General features: G+C 44.1%; 3 protein-coding genes across 3 annotated transcripts; all 3 read left to right on the forward strand.

Moving 5' to 3' along the window:
* Positions 1-383: 383 nt before the first annotated feature.
* Positions 384-2,180, forward strand: LOC139292879 (trace amine-associated receptor 13c-like). Its single transcript, XM_070915277.1, has 2 exons — positions 384-601; positions 1,367-2,180. Exons 1-2 carry the CDS (start codon positions 426-428, stop codon positions 2,178-2,180), a joined length of 990 nt encoding a protein of 329 aa, XP_070771378.1. The 5' UTR covers positions 384-425.
* Positions 2,181-7,937: 5,757 nt separating this feature from the next.
* On the forward strand, positions 7,938-9,258 carry LOC139292300 (trace amine-associated receptor 13c-like). Its single transcript, XM_070914605.1, has 2 exons — positions 7,938-8,113; positions 8,445-9,258. The coding sequence occupies exons 1-2, from the start codon at positions 7,941-7,943 to the stop codon at positions 9,256-9,258; spliced, it is 987 nt and encodes a 328-aa protein (XP_070770706.1). The 5' UTR covers positions 7,938-7,940.
* Positions 9,259-14,330: 5,072 nt separating this feature from the next.
* LOC139292264 (trace amine-associated receptor 13c-like) lies at positions 14,331-15,687 on the forward strand. The gene is made up of 2 exons (XM_070914534.1): positions 14,331-14,503; positions 14,874-15,687. The coding sequence occupies exons 1-2, from the start codon at positions 14,331-14,333 to the stop codon at positions 15,685-15,687; spliced, it is 987 nt and encodes a 328-aa protein (XP_070770635.1).
* The last annotated feature ends 5,292 nt before the right edge of the window (positions 15,688-20,979 follow it).

The following is a 20,979-nucleotide window of genomic DNA, read 5'->3' on the forward strand; positions in this document are numbered from 1 at the left end:
TCTCGGGGTAGAGTCCAGGAAGTTTGCTACCCGGTACGTGGGCCCTTCCCAAACTCAAAGGTGATCAGTGTAGTGTAAGTGCAGTTAGTATTTACATTATAGTTATAAGTACAAGCAGGAAGGAAGATGGACAGAAAGGCAGAACACTTAAGGGGGGATATGTACAATGATTAAGAAAAGATGTGTAGAATAACAGAAAGTGTATGAGAGAGAGAGAGAGAGAGAAAAAGGGTGGCAGAACAAGTGATGAAGATGATGGTGGGATGTGTAGAGCGATGAGGAAGGACATCAGTGTCCAACAGAGACAGTGAGAGAGGAGGGGAGGGATGGAGACCATGGTAGAAAGAGATAAAGCAGCTGTATGATAGAGAGTTCTGGGCAGAAAGCTGCCAGAGCTGCACCTTCTCCTCCTCCTCCTCTCTCTCATGATGGAGACCCAGGACGGAGCGGAGTTCTGTTTTCCACAACTCCTCAACATCTCCTGCATGAAGCCGACACTTCCCTGGTCTGAAGCTGTGCTCCTGAATATTCTGCTGCCCTCCATCTGTGTGCTCACTGTAGCTCTCAACCTGCTTGTCATCATCTCAGTCTCCCACTTCAGGTAAAGTTTCATGTCTCAGCAGAACCCACAGTTTAAGTTTTACAACTATGAACACTGAGATCCAAGAAGAATTGAGCTAGATAGTATAATGGTGCAGGGTGTGATCATGCTGGTACAAATATTGAAAGATTAATGTAACAGGGTGCTTTATATACATGATGTATGTGGATATGTACAGTATATGCATGTATACATGTCAGTATGCAGTATATTCAGTGTGTATAGTGGCTTAGGTTTATATATGACTGTGATGTACTGAGTTAGAAATCGAGTGGTATGTCAACTGTAAGTATAAAACATACAGTGTCAGATGGTTTCTGACACTCTGTGGCTTTTCTTAACTGTTAACTGTTCGACTGTAAAGTCTTATTGCCTAAGATGAACCAGACCTTAACAATGGAACCACAGAAGATATTTTGACATGTCACAGTCGGAAAAACAAAGGTGTAAAACATAAAATGAATGATGGCTGAATTCCATTTAGGTGCTTCAGTTTCAGGATCCTGGTATTGTGCATGCTGGTGATGTTTCGCTGTTATGTTTTACTGGGAATAATGACAACAGTAATGTTAGTACTGTAACACCTGTTCTTTTCCTACTATGACAGGTCAAAATATCTGCTGTGAAAAAGGTCTGTTGCTGCGGCAGATCAGCAAAGAAAACCTTTTTCTTTGATTGTTTTTGAAGGCACTGAAATGAAACAACATTTTGTCATTTAGATATGAGGACTTGTTGGATTATCGACTCTTTTCTCTTTCCCTCGAGGCAGCTCCACACCCCCACCAACATCCTCCTCCTCTCTCTGGCTGTGTCAGACTTTCTCGTGGGCCTCGTGCTGATCCCGGGCGTGATCCACCTAAAAACATCCTGCTGGTTTCTTGGTGACCTCATATGTTCTTTCTCTAGTGTAATAGCATACACCATAACCTGTGCCTCAATAGGAGACATGATGCTCATATCAGCCGACCGCTATGTGGCTATTTGTGACCCTCTGCATTACCCCACCAGAATCACTGTGGGAAGAACTGAACTCTCTGTTTGTCTGTGTTGGTTCTGGTCTTTTTTGTACGGCATTCTCCTTTCAAAGGATGACCTGAGTCAACCAGACAGTCATATTTCCTGCTACGGAGAATGTGTGGTTGTCGTTGACTACATTACAGGAGCTTTTGACCTTGTTTTGACCTTTATTGTTCCAGTTACTATCATCATTGTTCTGTACATGAGAGTATTTGTTGTGGCTGTGTCTCAGGCTCGTGCCATGCGCTCTCACATCACAGCTGCTACACTTCAGCGTTCAGTAAATCCAACAAGGAAATCTGAGCTGAAGGCAGCCAGGACTCTTGGTGTTATTGTACTTGTGTTTCTAATATGTTTCTGCCCATATTATTGTGTCACTCTTGCTGCTGACAGTATGCTTAATCCTTCATTTGAATTCTTTGCGATGTATCTGTTCTATTTTAACTCTTGTCTAAACCCTTTGATCTATGCACTCTTTTACCCCTGGTTTAGAAAAGCCATGAAAGTTATTTTTACTCTTCAGATACTGCAGCCTGGCTCCTGTGAGGCCAACATACTGTAGAGAGACTGTGGACTGACTAAGACAAGATCTGATATACGAACATTTTCACTGAATTCAAAATCCCAAAAATTGAAGTGAAAGCCCTCTCTTCTCTCTCTGTATACAGTTTATAAACTGTATATGAGAAAACTCATGCGTTGTTCTACTCATTGTCAATTTTAAGATTTAACTCATTGCATATTTAGGGCAAAAGAATAATTATGACAAAATAATTATTTGGTTCTCATCAGTTGCATTATATGATGGTTGTATGTGTTATTCTCTCTGCTGCTTTTTTTCATTTTATAAGAAAGTAAAAGCAAATTAATCGTTAGATGGAAGAAAACCTCAGAGCCAATACAGAGAGAGAGATCCGCCCTCCTCGGGGAAGCCGAGCTAATAGCTAACAGTGCTAACAATATGCAGGGTAGATATCAGAGGTCCCAGTGTTTATGGTTGGTGACTTTGAACAGCTGCAGACTCGACAGTGTTCTGCCTTCATTTCAACAATACGTGGACAATATGTCTGACAAGAAGGGGAAACATCCTGGTCTCATGGAAATATTACTGACGCATACGTCTCCCGCCACTCGGCTTTGCAGATCACAATGTTATCTTGCTATTTCTGCATTACAGACAGGTTCTGAAACGTCACAAGCCCCAGACCTACAGCGTCAGCCAGTGGTCGGAGGACGCCATTACACAATTACAGGGTTCATTTGCCTGCATAGACTGGGAAATTTTTGATAGCAACTTTAGACCTTCAGGAAATATCCAAATTCCAAACCCTGGATCACCCACCATATCAATCGAAGATGAAGGGATGGAAAGCCTTTCAGCAGCAGGACTTGCTTTCTGATAATTCTGATAATTCTTTTTTATTTCAACAAAAATGAAAAAGGGGGCATCTCAGTATTTATAGTATATATTGCAGTTTTCCCAACATCACAGGGATTTCTACAAAAACACAATAAAAGTAAATAACAGTAACATTAATGACAAAAGTTATAATATATATATATATATATAAGTACAATTTAAGGTACAAAAACAACAGTGCAAAATAATAATTGAATAAATGGATCCAAAAATAATTTAAAAAATAAATGAAAAAGAATAAAATAAAATAGAAAAGAAAAAAGATGTAAATCAAAAGCAGAGAATGAAATGACTAACTCCCACATGTCACGAACCCCACCCAACCCCCAACCAACCCTATCCCGCACACACACACACACACACACACACACACACACACACCTTTACGCAACTGTGGCTGGGGTGTGATCACACACCTAAGAGAAATACAGAGTCAACAGGAAAAAAAAAAAATATGGAGAAACTAACAAACAAACATGGATAGCTGGGCAGGTACATACTGGGATTAATCGGAGGGCAGGCGGTGCAACACATTAACATGGGTCATAAAGGGCTGCCATATATGAATTTTTTTTTTCCCTTGAACCTCTCAGAGTATATTTTATTTTCTCAAGTTTGTGAAAGAACATAACATCTTTGGCTCGGTGGAGGTTCTTGTGGCATCTGTCCATCAGAGGCTCCTTCTCCAGGTGGAGTGCTTCTTTGAGCAACGTCGCGATTGTCATGGTGGAGTTATTGCCCACTTCCTCAGGGACCCCCACAATCCTGATGTTATTTCGGCATGATCAAACATCCAAATCCAATTGTTTTGGATCGCGACGATATCATCAGTGCAAGTTGATAGGGACTGTTCAATTTCAACCACCGTTCCTTTTAGCGAACACAATTCAGCTTGTGTGGAGGCTGTGTTGTTGGCGAGCTGTGTCTTTACTGCTTGTAGTTCAAGTTTCATTATGGATAAATCGTCACCGAGAGCCGCACGTAGCTCTGTCTTAAAGATGTCCGCTATGTCTTTACGCAAGACGGCGAGGAGCTCAAGTTTCAGGGATGAGGGGTCCACAAGTGTTTGAGCTGGGGCGAAGACGCACTCAGAGCCGGGAGGAGAATCACTCGGGGACTGAGGTGCGGCCTGAGGGCAAGGTCGCTGTTGAGATTGAGTAGCATGTCATCCTTTGGTGCTTTTATTCTGCACTTTAAGATTTCTCCATGATGGAAAGTCGAGTGGCCAGTAAACACAGATGTAACTGGACAATTTAACTAATAACAGACGCAAATAAAATACTGTTTGAGGCAAAGTCTGTGGGAGCTCCCACACACCAACGTCTTACTCCATAGCTAGCTCAACTGGAAGTCCAGACTTGCTTTCTGAGTGTTTCCACAATCACTTAGGGTGGGCAATGTAACATCCTCAACCATCATCACACCGACACCGGAACCCCACAAGGTTGTGTCCTGAGCCTTTTCTGTTTACCCTCTACACCAATAACTGAATCAGCTCCTCACCTATTGCCACATACTTCAAATAGTCCAATGACACGACTACCCCTGCACTCCTTAATGACAATGACTCTGTTTTAGGCTGTCAAGACTCCATCTCCCACTTCAAAATGGTGCATGAACAATTACCTGCAACTGAATGTAACAAAGACAAAACAACTGTTCATTAAAACTCCCAGCACACACAGTGCAGCCCACAACTCCACCTGCACCAATAATGAAACTGTTGAGATGACGGAGTGCCTCAAATACCTTGAACTCATCCTGGATAATAAATTGAGCTGTGAATGACACACTACTGACATCAACAACCTCTCTGCCATCCCCAAACACATAGCACTTTCTGTTGGGTTTTTCTTGCATATATTTCTAGAAGGTGCTATGGAGATGCTTTGGCCCTACTTGTCTGTCCTTCACACAGCGGCCCCTATGTACATAACCATCATCGGCACAGTATAGTCGTTTTAAAGAGATGTTGCTTTGCACTGCAAGCACATACAAGTCCTCAACAAGGGACTGCATTTGTGTAGATGTGTTACTCCAGCTACTGGTGAGGTGATATAACATGGTCTGGGAAGACTAGTTTGAGAAACAGATCCATGAGTTGGAAGATCAAAATCATTTTACATAAAATTCAAATCAGAAGAAACCCACACGCAGAATAGCAGACAGAGACAAGGGTAGAGCAATCACAATGTGTTTACTAACTTGTTTGCAAGGTACAGACAATTCCAGGGTCAAATCCAAATGTTAGGAAAGGAAATCAGGCAGAGGTACAAAGGGAACAGGCAGAAGCTCAAAAACCAGTAGGCAGGTACAGGTCGGAATCCAAAAGGTCACAAATGTTCAAACAGGCGGGATACGAAGCAGGTTAAGCACAAACAACAGTCTGGGAAAGAACAACAGGGAAGGTGACTGGTATAAATACCGGAGGTAATTGGGAAATGAGCTGCAGACAAGTGTCAGGAAGAGCAGGCTGGTGGGTGATTGGTAGACAGGGGAACAAGAGGAAATGTCCAAGGGCCTGGAGGGAAAAAACTGGCAGGTGCTGACTGGAAGATGAAGGAGTGGGGAGCTGGGGAGTGTGTGTGGGAAGAGCAGCAGGAGGGTGGGGTTCATCCTCCTCTCTCCACACCGGGTCACCTCTCTCACCTGGGAGGTGGAGGAAAGAGTCAAGGCAGCCGTAGAGGACCAACCTGGACCCAGTGCCTGTCCGGCTGACCGCCTGTTCATTCCCTCCACTCTGCAGTCGGAGGTCCTCCAGTGGGCTCACAACTCCCGTCTCACCTGTCACCCGGGCATCCAGCAGACCAAGGAGGTTGTGCAGCGGAGGTTCTGGTGGGCAACCCCGGAAGACAACACCCAGGAGTTTGTGAACGCTTGCCCCGTCTGCAACCAGCACAAGTCTTCCCACCAAGCTCCTGCTGGTCTCAGAATCAGAATCAGAATCAGAATCAGAAACCACTGCCGGTGCCCCATCGGCCGTGGTCGCATATCTCCCTGGACTTTGTTACCTGTCTGCCACCGTCCAAGGGACACACCACCCTCTTAACAGTGGTAGACCGGTTCAGCAAGATGGCCCACTTCATGCCCCTGCCCAAGCTACCGTCGGCCAAGGAAACAGTGGCACTCACGCCCCTTCACGTCTTCCGCCTTCATGGTCTCCCCACCGACGTGGTTTCCGACCGGGGACCCCAGTTTACCTCGTGTTTCGGAGGGAGTTCTGCACGCTCGTCGGGGCCACCGTCACCTTGTCATCCGGGTTCCACCCCCAGTCCAACGGCCAGACCGAGCGCAAAAACCAGGAGATGGAGACAGCTCTGCGCTGCATGGTGTTCAAACACCCCTCGTCCTGGTCCCAGCAGCTACTGTGGGTGGAGAAGGAGGTGTCCTGCCCGTCAATCCAGGCATTCATCCGCTGCTGCCACAGGACCTGGATCCAAGCTCGGGCCACTCTTCTTCACTCCTCTGACCGCTACGCCACCGCTGCCAACCGTTGCCACACCCAGGCCCCCACCTACCATGCCAGCCAGAAGGTGTGGTTGTCCACTCGTGATTTACCCTTGCGGGTAGAGTCGAAGAAGTTGGCACCCAGGTTTATTGGCCCCTTCGAGATTCAGAAGGTCATCAACCGTGCGGTGGTGAGACTCAAGCTGCTGTTTCCAGTTGTGCCTGTCTGCATTATTCCCTGCACATACTGAAAATAAAAGTCATTACCAACCATACCTGCCTGTATCTGTACTGCAATTGGGTCCCATACATACCCGTTACACCAATAACTGAATCAGCTCAAATACTCCGATGACACGACTACACTTGCACTCCTTAATGACAATAACTTCAGGCTATCAAGACTCCATCTCCCACTTCACAATGGTGCATGAACAATTACCTGCAACTGAATGTAACAAAGACAAAACAACTGTTCATTAAGACTCCCAGCACACACAGTGCAGCCCACAACTCCACCTGCACCAATAATGAAACTTTTGAGATGACGGAGTGCCTCAAATACCTTGAACTCATCCTGGATAATAAATTGAGCTGCGAATGACACACCACTGACATCAACAACCTCTCTGCCATCCCCAAACACATAGCACTTTCTGTTGGGTTTTTCTTACACACTACAGAAACGACATACACTTCTAGGAGGTGCTATGGAGATGCTATGGCCATACTGGTCTGTCCTTCACACAGCGGCCCCCTATAGTTCATAACCATCATGAGCACAGTATAGTAGTTTTAAAGAGATGCTGCTTTGCACTGCGCCAGGGGCTGCGATTATGTAGATATGTTACTACTACCACTGGTGAGGCGATATAACATGGTCTGGGAAGACTAGTTTAAGAAACAGATCCGTGAGTTGGAAGGCTTATCAGACACCAAATCACGTCACAGCAGTTTACAGTGAGTTATAAAATCTTTTTTTATAAAGTTATAAAGTTATCACAGCAGCAATCATTCCGTCCTTTCTTTTTACTTGAGCATTGCCAGATAAACTAAATACTGCGGTCACATTACAGCATAGTCCACCACTAATATGCGCTTTCCCCTGGAGCCCACTTTGTTGGCACCCCTGCTGTGTGGAGTGGCCTCACTGAAATAAATGTTTTTCTCATGCAGCATTGTTGTCTGTCTAAACACTGCTTGAATCAGGTTTTTTTAAAAAGCAGTACAGAGGTAGGTCAAATGAGAGGAAACAAGGGTATAGAATAACGGGGGGTTTGCAGAAAGTGAAGAAAGTGATGAAGATGATGGTGTGATGTATCGAGCGAGGGAGGAGGAGCATCAGAGTCCAACAGACACTTAGAAGGAGGAGGGGAGGAATTAAGAGGATGTAAGGTAAGTACAACAGTTATATCAGTTTGTTCAGGAAGCTGTCAGAGCTGCAGATCTCTGAGGATGGAGGCTGAGGACGGAGCGGAGCTCTGCTTCCCGCAACTCCTCAACACCTCCTGCAGGAAGCCCACGACTCCTTGGTCCGAAGCACTGCTCATCCACGTTGTGCTGTCCTCCATCTCTCTGGTCACTGTGGCTCTCAACCTGCTCGTCATCATCTCAGTCTCCCACTTCAGGCAAAGATTAACTCCTCAGCTCCTCTCTACATTCAACAGCTACTGTAGATACAGAAACATTTTTTGGGAACATGTTTGTCTTTGAGCTAATACTGAATAATGTTGCACCTTGACACACTAGACTGATATTCTGCCTTGCTGACAAAACAATTAAGTTCAATAATCAAGTAGTTTTAATTGTCTACACTTGACCATATGATAACTATAGACGTGGTATGGAGTACAAAACATTCAAACTTTTTTTGGGGAATATTTTTATTGAAATGGTTGTTGTGTCATGTAGATATGAAGACGTGTTGGTTTAATGGTGCTTTTCTCCCTCCCCACCCAGGCAGCTTCACACCCCCACCAACACCCTCCTCCTCTCTCTGGCTGTCTCAGACTTTCTCGTGGGCCTCCTGCTGATGCCGATAGAAATCCTCCTCAAAACATCCTGCTGGTTTCTTGGTGACCTCATGTGCTCTTTGTATAATTATGTGTCCTTCATCATTACCTCTGCCTCAGTAGGAGACATGGTGCTCATATCAGTTGATCGCTATGTGGCTATTTGTGACCCTCTGCATTACCCCACCAGAATCACAGTGACAAGAGTTAAACTCTCCGTTTGTCTGTGCTGGTCCTGTTCTGTTCTCTACAACAGTCTCTTTATAAACGATTACTTGACTCAGCTAGATATTCATAATTCCTGCTACGGAGAATGTGTGATTGTCACTGACTTTATCGCAGGAGTTGTTGACCTTGTTTTGACCTTTATTGTTCCAGTTACTATCATCATTGTTCTGTACATGAGAGTATTTGTTGTGGCTGTGTCTCAGGCTCGTGCCATGCGCTCTCACATCACAGCTGCTACACTTCAGCGTTCAGTAAATCCAACAAGGAAATCTGAGCTGAAAGCAGCCAGGACTCTTGGTGTTCTTGTACTTGTGTTTCTAATCTGTTTCTGCCCATATTATGGTGTCTCTCTTGCAGGGGACAGCTTGCTCAGTACTTCATCTGCATCCTTTATGCTCTATCTCTTCTATTGTAACTCTTGTCTAAACCCTGTGATCTATGCACTGTTTTACCCCTGGTTTAGAAAAGCAATGAAAGTCATTGTCACTCTTCAGATACTGCAGCCTGGCTCCTGTGAGGCCAACATACTGTAGAGAGACTGTGGACTGACTGAAACGAGATCTGCTATACGAACATTTTCACTGAATTCAAAATCCCCAAAATTGAAGTGAAATTTCTCTCTTCTCTCTCTGTATACAGTTTATAAGATAACAATGGCATAAGATAAAACTCTTAATAAAGCTATGTAAGGAAAAATGATTTTGTTCTCATCAGTTGCATTATATGATTGTTGTGTATGTTTTTCTCTCTGCTGCTTTTTTCATTTTATAAGAAAGCAAAAGTAAAATCATAGTAAGAAGAAGAATAGTAATAGTACGCAAAGAGAGATCCCCCTCCTCAGAGGGCTGGTGCTGCAGTTGGAGACTGAGGGGAGGGATCCCTCCCCCAGGATGGACAGACGTGCAATAGATGTCGTGTGTACAGAATAGATTCACAACAGAAAATCAATATACTAATTTCTCAAGAACTGTAGAAAAACAGGGCGACAGCTACTTTACTTTAGCTGTTTTAAGGTCACTTGGTACGACATCTGTTCTGAGGGATAAAGTTAAAACATGGGTGAGGGGACAAGACTAGATCTTATTTACTCATGCCCTCTTTCATTTCCAGTATAGTGTCATGCATTTCTTTAGAGGTGGGAGGGTCAAACATACTTTTCATTTTTCAGAAAAGTCAAAGATGTTCGTGTCTTGAAGGGATTTTGCTCTCTTCAAAATGTCTTGCTCGTCTTTGTATCGAAGCAATTTAACCACAATGGATCCGGGACGACCAGCATGGTCCTATTGTCCAGTCCGATGAGATCTTTCGATTTCTATCAGCTTGGAGTCTATTTTAAGGTGGTCAGATCATACTTTTGTTTGCCTTGATCTCTGTCTCACTCCAAGATTCAGATTTTGAGTCCCGCACTCCATCAGCAGGTTGTTTCTTCTCGACTGATTTTTCAAACAATCCATTTTTGTGGACAGATTATTTATGGAAGTTTGGCAGTCAGCAAGGCTGTCAGAGATAACTGGGATTTTCTGCGCAGGTCATCCAGCTCAAGGTTAGCTTTAAGGTCATGAATGTCTTTGGACATGTTCAGTACGTCTTTAACAAGACTGTCTGTGGGCAAATGTAGAAGTGACACTTGCAGACATGATTTGTAACTGTTGTAATGAAGTCATTTGTTGTAAAAAAGAATGTAAAAAAAAAGTCCCTTGCTGTTCCAGCAGCTCACGAACCATTGAAAGAGATTCTTCCTTATCTTTTCTAGGCATTTACATTTTTGAGTCCACAGTGACTATAAGTTGTGGCACTTACTCTTAGAAGATAGCCAAGACAGTCAATGAAGGCAGGTAGGATGGTGGGAGATCCAGTAGGCCCGAATTGTCAATCCATCTGAAATCTCTTTAAATGTTGTCCATCCACTTGTCCAAGCAACTCTTCTCCATAAATAACTTGAACGTTTGACAGAGAAACTGTTTGTATGGATTTTAATTGAGGTTATTATTTAAAAAGGTTCAGAAATACACTAAGTACAATACAATATTAATATCTGTGTCCTGTACATGCGCTCAGCTGCTATGACTATGACATCTGCCATTGAACCCGGGCAGAGGATGCTCCTCTGATGGCTCAACGGCTAGCTCTTGGCTGTATGGTGTGATTTGCACAGGATATAACACGATGGGTTGTTCCCTGCGTGTAGGACCAGGAGCGTGGCCTTGTCGACCGAACTCTAAAAGGGCCTCGTTGGAAGACATTGCCTGGCTGCTTCACGGTCTCCCATCTCGACCATTGTGCTGCCATATCTCAGGGATATCGCGCTGTGATGATGTGGTTGTGTGTCTCACTCTTGATGCTTGACGCAACGTCTGCGGGGGCACCAACCGGTTCGGAATTAGACATCCAGGTTACATTTGGCTTCCAGCTTGAACGCATGCAGTTAGGCTCCCAGGAGAGCCGGTGCTCAGTGGCTGTGAGTATGTCACATCCCTGATGGCCTTCGCCTCGGGAGTTTAACAGCAGAGCTCGTTAAGAGGACAAAGTCTGTACAAAATAGAAATGCATGTATCTCCCGTTTTATGAGTACGTCTGGAGTTTGGGCCCAATGACTAATGTCCAATAAAAAATAATGAAATAAATCAGGTTCTGTAGTATCCTGTTTTTATTACATACTACAAAAACAGTAGTAGTAGTAGTAGTAGTCGTTTTAAAGAGTTGCTGCTTTGCACTGCCAGCACTTACAAGTCCTGCGCCACGGGCTGCATTTAGTGTAGATGTGTTACTACCACTGGTGAGGTGATGCAACATGGTCCAGGAAGACTAGTTTGAGTAACACATCCGTGAGTTTGAAGGTATCATATCGTGTCATATTATCACAGCAGCAGTCAGTCCATCTTTTGGCAACGAGGATTGCCAGATAAAGAATCTAAATACTGTGTTTTACATTACCATGAATGTGCGCTTGCATGTATTTGATTTGCCAACACAGTGTGACATCATATTGCGTTGCTACGAAAGCTGAGCCAGGCTCATCTCTTTTGCTGGACAATGCTTCGTTTTTTTTCCCCCTGTAGGCCTCTGCTGTGTGGAGTGGCCTCATTGAAATGAATGACTGGACTGTTTTTCTCAACTACGAGATGATTAAGAGATAATTCACATCCTGGCAAATGCACATATTGGCCAAAATAATACTGGTTATTCTAGCCATATGTCCTTTTTCTGCGTGCACCAAAAAACTGTTTTCAGCTCGAAACGGAAAGGAAACAACAGGGAACAACAACCAAACAAACAAGGAAACCAAACGAAATAAAAAGTCTAAAAGCTTTTCTTTGTTTTCCCATTTCCCCACCTTGTCTTCCTGCTGCGTGGCCACGCTTTGGGCATGCGCTTTGTATACAAGACAGGTGTGCCAAAAAGAGACCGGCCGCCGAAAAAACTGATTGCCGTCCGCAGGAGTGCGCGCATGTACACATAGGAAGCAAACTGTGACACCTGGAGCTGCCGTTGGAGACTTAAGGTGGGAAAATAGAGAGTTAGAGAGTACAGTTTTACTACTAAACAGTGGGATTATAATCCCTATACCCCATCTCCCACAAATGTGATAAGGGAGGTGGGTCAAGCATGTAGGAGGAGGCAATGGATCAGCGTTCATCTACAAAAAGTGGATCGCAAATTCACATGGTTTTTAACAACAATCACCTATACTGCGTACTGAGGACACATTTAATTTCACACATAAAGGTTTACATACGCATCTCTGAACTCAAATGAATCAATCACAACCTTCTGGATATCACATTTTATGATTTATTCGAAATTGCAAACTGCTCAATGATTGACTCAGATCAAACGTTCAGAAATACAATACAAAAATCCGCCTCATCCATCAAAGATTCTCGTCACGTATAGGAGGGCATAACATCAACTAAGTGAAGCGATTCGTCCGGAAAGTGAAGTGATAACTGCAACATGCCGTGCTATGTCCAAAATTCCCTTATATTGATATATAGAACAGTATGTTTACTTTTTCATATCTTACTTGAGAGTCGGAACACTAAGATTTATTCTTGTTCACCCTTGGATTCTGAGTTTATTCTGTTCAGATTTAGCGCCCATGTGTGACAGCCCTAGGCCTAATGACAGTATCCGTGTTGGCCTGCCTCCTCCAGATTCTCCCTGATGGTCTGGCCCCTCCCCGCCTTGATAAACTGGGCGACTCCAAGATGGCTCCCTCTCTCTACCTCCTGGAAGGCCGGTGCCTTTCGGGCACCCATTTTAGTTATGTTTGGCTTTGATTGTGTTTAGTTTAGCCTTGGTTCACAGAGTTACACATAGTTTAGGTTTGCCTGTACAGTCTTATAACACCCATCACCCATCAATCATTATTGACAACTTACTCTACATCTCCTAATTTGCTTATGTTGAGTTATCCTCAATAAACTATACATTTACTTAAGCTGTTACTGTGTGGACCTGTGTGTGTTATGCTCCTGAACGAGCATTGGGATCCTTAATGATTCTTCTAGCCTTATTCTTGCAGCACCTGGTGTAAATATCTTTTAGGCAGGGTAGAGCACCATCTATTGTACGTTCAGCTGAATGAACCACTCTTTGCAGGGCCTTGCGGTCCTGTTTGGTGCTGTTTCCGTACCACTGCCTGGGATGCTCCCTGTCAGGACGCTCTTGATGGAGTAGAAACTCCTCACTATTTGAGGGGATACCCGGAATTCGTCCTGAAACAGTCTCTGCCTTGCATTTCTCACCACTGAGTCACTATGCAGCGCCAAGGTCAGGCCCTCGGTGATGTGGACACCAAGGTACTTGAAGCTGTCCACCCTCTCCACCGAGGACCCGTTGATATTAAGGGAGGCATAGTTCCTTCCCGGCTTCTTCCTGAAGTCCACTTGCAGCTCCTTAGTCTTGCTGACGTTCAGGAGTAGGAAGGTCTTTTCATTGTTATCTGTTATCAGCCGTGTCGTCAGCAAACTTGATGGTGTCGGAGTTGAAAGTGGCTACATAGTCATGTGTGTCCAGAGTACAGCAGGGCTTGTAATCTGTCATAGTTCTTAGACCTTGCCACATGCTTCTGGGATTGCCTTCCTGGAATTGTAGTTCCACTTTCTTCCCATAATCCCATGCCTTCTTTACTGCTTTTCTTACATTGTAGAATGCTGCTTTATAACTGTCCATGTTGCGTGGTAACCCATCTTTCTGGTTATGGAATGATGTAAACTGTAGTTTTGGGTACAATTGCTTCTGTTGCTGTACAAATTAAATCCACCACAGACTCCATTGATGTCATCTGTGACACCGAGGGTGTCTTCGGTGTCTTAAAAAAGGGTAGAGAGGTTTGAATAAAGAAAAGGAAACAGGGGTAGAGAATAACAGAGGGGGGGGGGGGGGGGGGTAGGAGAGAGACAGACAGTGAGAGAAGCAGGGTTGCAGGGAAAGTGACGAAGATGATGGTGTGATGTGTCGAGCGAGGGAGGAGGAGCATCAGAGTCCAACAGACACTCAGAGAAAGAAGAGGGGAGGAATTAAGAGAATGTGACAGAGATAAATTAGTTATACGACTCAGTTTTGTTCAGCCAGGGCTGCAGATCTCTGCAGGTCTCCGAGGATGGAGGCTGAGGACGGAGCGGAGCTCTGCTTCCCGCAACTCTTCAACACCTCCTGCAGGAAGCCCACGACTCCTTGGTCCGAAGCACTGCTCATCCACGTTGTACTGTCCTCCATCTCTCTGCTCACTGTGACCCTCAACCTGCTCGTCATCATCTCAGTCTCCCACTTCAGGCAAAGATTAACTCCTTAGCTACATATTCTTTTACTTAAAAATGTCAACAGCTACTGTATATTTAAAGGAAGAATTGTCTTTGAGCTAATACTAAATAATGTTGCTTCGGGCCATACTCAATGTATATTCTGCCTTGCTGACTGTTTTTGCACAATCAAGAGTTTGACTTTGACGGTTCATATCCCGTCTCATACCAATAATCAACACTGGTTTCTATCCACCGTGACCTCTAACAAGTCATTTAGATTGTCTGCACTTGACCATATGGTAACTATAGATGTGGCAGATCTTTTTTTTGTTGTTGTTGTTGTCTTGTCATTTAGATATGAGGACTTGTTGGGTTATCGACTCTTTTCTCTTTCCCTCCAGGCAGCTCCACACCCCCACCAACATCCTCCTCCTCTCTCTGGCTGTCTCAGACTTTCTCGTGGGCCTCGTGCTGATGCCGGTAGAAATCCTCCTCAAAACATCCTGCTGGTTTCTTGGTGACCTCATGTGCTCTTTGTATAATTATGTGTCCTTCATCATTACCTCTGCTTCAATAGGAGACATGGTGCTCATATCGGTTGATCGCTATGTGGCTATTTGTGACCCTCTGCATTACCCCACCAGAATCACTGTGAGAAGAGTTAAACTCTGTGTTTGTCTGTGTTGGCTCTGTTCTGTTCTCTACAGCGGCCTCTTTATAAAGGATGGCTTGATTCAACTAGATATTCATAATTCCTGCTTCGGAGAATGTGTGATTGTCATTGACTACGTTGCAGGAGTTGTTGACCTTGTTTTGACCTTTATTGTTCCAGTTACTATCATCATAGTTCTGTACATGAGAGTATTTGCTGTGGCTGTGTCTCAGGCTCGTGCCATGCGCTCTCACATCACAGCTGCCACACTTCAGCTTTCAGTGACACTAACAAAGAAATCTGAGCTGAAAGCAGCCAGGACTCTCGGTGTTCTTGTACTTGTGTTTCTAATCTGTTTCTGCCCATATTACGGTGCCTCTCTTGCAGGGGACAGCTTGCTCAGTACTTCATATGCATCCTTTGTGGTCTATCTGTTCTATTTTAACTCTTGTCTAAACCCTGTGATCTATGCACTGTTTTACCCCTGGTTTAGAAAAGCAATGAAAGTCATTGTCACTCTTCAGATACTGCAGCCTGGCTCCTGTGAGGCCAACATACTGTAGAGAGACTGTGGACTGACTAAAACAAGATCTGCTATACGAACATTTTCACTGAGTTCAAAATCCCAAAAATTGAAGTGAAATTTCTCTCTTCTCTCTCTGTATACAGTTTATAAGATAACAATGGCATAAGATAAAACTCTTAATAAAGCTATGTAAGGAAAAATGATTTTGTTCTCATCAGTTGCATTATATGATTGTTGTGTATGTTTTTCTCTCTGCTGCTTTTTTCATTTTATAAGAAAGTAAAAGCAAAATAATAGTAAGAAGAAGAATAGTAATAGTACGCAAAGAGAGATCCCCCTCCTCAGAGGGCTGGTGCTGCAGTTGGAGACTGAGGGGAGGGATCCCTCCCCCAGGATGGACAGACGTGCAATAGATGTCGTGTGTACAGAATAGATTCACAACAGAAAATCATAGTATGTACAATAATGATGACAAAATGTAGAGTTCAAATAGAGAGGAGAAAGAGACAAATACACAGAGGGAGAGAGAGAGAGCCACGATAACATGCAAACTAGGAGAGGGAGAGAGAGCAGGGGAGAGGCTGAATCTCCTGGGGGACGAGGATCCAGATCAACAAGTGGATGAGGCACCCACGGCCAGGAGAGAGCGGGGTCCCAGGACAACTGATGGTCCAGCACAGAGACGCCTGAGCGCAAAAGAGGAGAAGGCTAGGGAGAGAGGGGGGGAGGAAGAGAGGGGTGGGTGGGGTGGGGGGGGGGGGCATGCACAGTTTGGCAGCTTTCAGGGCACAGAAAACAAAAACAGCAGAGGGTTAGAGAAATTCAGTCGATATCCAAACGTTTGCAAGTCTTTTAGTTGAATTCTTGTCTGCAGTACTAATGTGAATAGATTCATTAAGACTGAGACTGACCCGCTGAGAGTAAAGTGGTAACAGGTACGAGGCCTGAAGCTCAGATTTAAAGGCCTCAACGTCATGGAGTCAGACTGATGTCAGCAGGAAAATTGTTCCAGAAAAAACGGGCCCGATAGGAAAAGGCCCTGCAGCCAGCTTACCTCTGTTTAACTCTGGGGACAGACAGGAGGAGGGAGAGGACGGAATGGGACATGAGGGTTGATGAGATCAGAGAGATAAGAAGGGGTCATAAGTCATCAGAAGCTCCTTAAAGTCCGATATGACATGGATAGTAAGCCTACGAATGAAGCTGAAATTTGTGAAATATGGCTGTCTTGTCTCATGCCGGACAGGTTGTGCATGATGGCAGAACTGTGTGGACTAGGTCATCCATGCATGGACACCAGTACAGCTCTCTGGGCCACTGTTTTTGTGAGGAACCATGCCCTGGTGTCCCACATGAGCTAGGTGTACTGCCCTTTTTCTCGTAGGACCACCAGGCGCGTAGAAAGTAAGGCTGTACCTCGGCTGAAAGATACTTCTTCACCTTAGGCTACTCTGAATGAATGACCTTTGCAAATTCAGGATAGTCCTCACATTCAGCTTTGGAATCTGCAAGTAGCAGTGTGGTCAGGAAAGGGGAGATCTCTGTGATTAGGACCTGCAGCAGTACTGGGGTTGGTGAGGGGAACACATGGGAGGCAGTCGGCCATGACATTCGGACTACTTGGGCAGTGCTGCATGTCGTACTGAAAACACATGTTAGCGAGTGCTGGGCTTTTTTTGTTTTGTTTCCAGAAGCATTACTTTGAGCTTAGTGAAGCTTTTTTTCTGCTGCATCAGTCCACCGGAGTTCCATCACTGTAGCATAGTTTGGAAGAACTTGCTGGACCAGGAGGTTAAGCCCGGGAAGGAGCAATGTGCTTCCATGTCTTTTTGCGCAGGAGCTTCAGCGACGGCCGCCAGGTGATCTGGGCTAAGTTGCCAGCCCTCCTTGGAGATGGCATATCCCAGGAATGGAATGCTGGCTTTGTCCAGTGTGAGATTGTCTTCCGGTAGCAACTTGTCCTTTGTAGCGCTGAGATGACCGTTAGCAATTAGCTGATCTTGTATCATGTCACTTGTCATCTGTCCAAACCCAGATGGCGCAGCCGAGGCTCTCAAAGCTGCCACACACAGTGAGTTGCGGTTTCATTTAAGGTCCCAGCATGAGGAAGGAAGGGTGGTGGACTCGTCCTCATCCTCGCCACCAATTTGGTTATGTTTTGTTATGTTGGAGAGTGAGGCACAGGAGACAAACCAACTGTGAGAGAACTTTACTTGACTATCAGCAACAGCTAACAGTGACAACGCACATGGCTTCATCTGGACCGTGGATGTATGAGGAGAAGTGGGGACGGTGATGGAGGCGGGAAAGTTGCTCAGCGGCACGTGAAGCCAAAGAAAAATTCTACTTCCGGGTATAAGATTAGGAGAGGAGGCGAGGAAAGGAACCGAGGATGTACGAACTGAGTAATGAGGAGAGGCGCTGGACTCACCCTACATCTCTACCTGTTTGCATTCGTCTTCTCTGCCCGTCCTCACTCAGTCTCTATGTTATTACACACAGTCTTACAGAGACACCTACTGGTGAGGGTGTGTATAGCATCAGTGACAGTCCACACAGTCCATTTCAAGTGCACACGTGTCTGTAAACACAACAGAGAGTATATTTACTTTTTAAATACGTTCATTTAGTGCCTTAATACTATGTGTACAATGTATCTATTACCTGCTGTCACAAATTCCAACAATGGACCACCACCACCATATGCTGGTCTGGACTGTGGACTGAGACTTACAGACTACTGTTCAATAAAATAAAAATAGTATGAAATAAATAAAAAAAAACCTCTGGTTCTGTTTAACCATCCTTTTCTTCTTGCACACCACAAAAACTACAAAAGTTACATAAATGTCTAGAAGGTGACTATGGCGATTCTTCAAAATCCCCAAAATTGAAGTGAAATTCCTCTCTTCTCTCTCTGTATACAGTCTATACGTTAAAGATGCTATAAGATAAAAACTCTTCTAGTCATTGTCAATTTTGTTGTTTGTTGTTTTTATTGTTGAGCTGCAAGCCGAGATGATGGCTTCACACTATGACCATGACACTGGGTCAGTAGTGTTATATATATATACAGTCATGGAAAAAATTATTAGACCACCCTTGTTTTCTTCAATTTCTTGTTCATTTTAATGCCTGGTACCACTAAAGGTATATTACCTGAAGAATACAATGAACAAGACAAAAAATGCAGCTGATTACATAATACTTTATGTCCTATTTGACATGCTTAAGCTTAATTGTATTCCCAGGGTATATAAGAGGCCATTTCATGTCATAAGCAGCACTGCACATGCAAAGGCCTGGAGTGGTTTCCTGCTTACATTCAAGCCGTAGCACAACTCAGAAGTTGTCAGCTCTCACATAATGCCTAAAACAAAAGAATTATGTGAAGCCACAAAGGCAGCCATCTTGGCACTGCTGGAAATTGGCATGAGTGAGAGACAGGTAGCCAAAAAACTGAAGATCTCCAAGACAGCCATTCATTACACCAAGAAAAAACAAGCCGAACATGGTACTACCAAATTGCTAGCTGGTCGTCTTTCTACCCCACGTGATGACCGTGCACTCATCCGTTCCTGTGTCAGGAATCGTCGTCAGACCTCCAGGGACCTTAAAAATGAGTGGGCACTGTCGAGAAATGTGACTTGTTCGGCAAGGACAGTTCGAAACCGACTTCTTGAAGCTGGTCTGAAGTCACACAGGGCACGGAAGAAGCCCTTCATCAACGAAAGGCAGAGGAAGGCCCGGTTACTCTTTGCTAGGGATCACAAGGATTGGACTGTTGATGATTGGGCTAAGGTTCTCTTCAGTGAAGAATCCAATTTTGAGTTGATGCCCACTCCAGCCAACTTACTAGTTAGGAGGAAGCGTGGAGAAGCCTACAAACCAGACTGTCTTGCCCCTACAGTAAAACATGGGGGTGGATCAGTGATGATCTGGGGTTGTTTCAGTATGGGTGGAACAGGGCAAATGCAATTGTGTGAAGGGCGAATGAACCAGGTCATGTACAGGGCTACTCTTGAAAACAGTCTTCTTCCATCAGCTGGAAAACTCTTTCCTGCCTCGAATGACTGGATTTTCCAACAAGACAATGCCCCTTGCCACACGGTAAGGTCAGTTAAAGCCTGGATGGAGAACCAGAACATTCGAACCATGCCTTGGCCTGCTCAATCACCACATCTAAATCCAATGGAAAGCCTGTGGAAAATCATCAAACTCAAAATGGAGAACCACAAGCCCAAAAACAAAGCAAATTTGTTTGAATTTGTGCAACAGGAATGGGCTGCTGTGACAGCAGAACAATGTCAGAAGCTGGTGGAGAGCATGCCAAGACGCATGGCTACAGTCATCAAAAACAATGGTTATGCAATCAAGTACTAACTCCTGTGTGTATCATGTGACTAAAACAGACAGAAAAGAAAACATGGAATGCCTAAAAGCACTGTTTTTGGCAGTACAATGCCATAGCTATTGATGTAAGAACTTAAGTGATTTTGGTTATTATCAAGAAAACCATGGAAAATGGCTAGATATCAGCTCTTAAATTAAACTCTTATGAGCTATTTTTGTTGTTATCATTATATTTGTCCAAACAAATGTACCTTTAGTGGTACCAGGCATTAAAATGAACAAGAAATTGAAGAAAACAAGGGTGGTCTAATCATTTTTTCCATGACTGTATATATAATAAAATGGTATAATCGCCAGGGTTGCATGTAAAGGCAGATTTCAAACAAGTGTCAAAAATTCATTTTGTCAAGACAGCGTTCTGAGAATTTCTGCATTTCATCTAGACAACATAAAGCTTAAACTGATTTTGTTTAAAGATGCCCTATTTCCACTGACTGCAATAGATCGCATGAAGATGGAATTCAAAATAAAAGAATTTATTTTCATGAACACCGGAGATTAATTTAGCTGCTGCTGCTGCTGCTGCCCCGAATGAGAGCAAAGAAATGTGCATTGAACAAAAGGAGGGAGAGAATAAAGCAGCGTGCTGGTCCCAATGTGGATGTTTGGAGAGCCTCAATTTAAGTAAAAGCTGGGAAGCAATATTGCAAGATAATGTAAAAAAAAAAAAAAAAATACTCGGTCAAATTACAGAAGTGTTCTTAAGGTAGGAAGATATATATAAATGTAAAAAGTAGCCTACTCGTTGTGGCAAATCATCCCTTTCAAAGTGACATAAAAGTGACGTCTTATTGTTGCAGCTGGCTCTGTGTAAATACAGTCATGGGAGAAAAATGCTTTTAATCTGTGCTGTAGCCAAAAACATACACAATCACATTCGTGCGGGCTAAAAGTTAAAAGAACGCCATGCGACTCC

This window comes from Enoplosus armatus, chromosome 11, assembly GCF_043641665.1.
Source record: "Enoplosus armatus isolate fEnoArm2 chromosome 11, fEnoArm2.hap1, whole genome shotgun sequence".
Taxonomy (NCBI): Eukaryota; Metazoa; Chordata; class Actinopteri; order Centrarchiformes; family Enoplosidae; genus Enoplosus; species Enoplosus armatus.

Excerpts from the sequence above, each read along its gene's own strand:
- LOC139292300 (XM_070914605.1), top strand. The coding sequence starts at position 7,941 with ATGGAGGCTGAGGACGGAGCGGAGCTCTGCTTCCCGCAACTCCTCAAC. Across the intron at positions 8,114-8,444 it reads ATCTCAGTCTCCCACTTCAG|GCAGCTTCACACCCCCACCA; the intron begins GCAAAGATTAAC and ends CTCCCCACCCAG.
- LOC139292264 (XM_070914534.1), top strand. The coding sequence starts at position 14,331 with ATGGAGGCTGAGGACGGAGCGGAGCTCTGCTTCCCGCAACTCTTCAAC. Across the intron at positions 14,504-14,873 it reads ATCTCAGTCTCCCACTTCAG|GCAGCTCCACACCCCCACCA; the intron begins GCAAAGATTAAC and ends CTTTCCCTCCAG.
- LOC139292879 (XM_070915277.1), top strand. The coding sequence starts at position 426 with ATGATGGAGACCCAGGACGGAGCGGAGTTCTGTTTTCCACAACTCCTC. Across the intron at positions 602-1,366 it reads ATCTCAGTCTCCCACTTCAG|GCAGCTCCACACCCCCACCA; the intron begins GTAAAGTTTCAT and ends CTTTCCCTCGAG.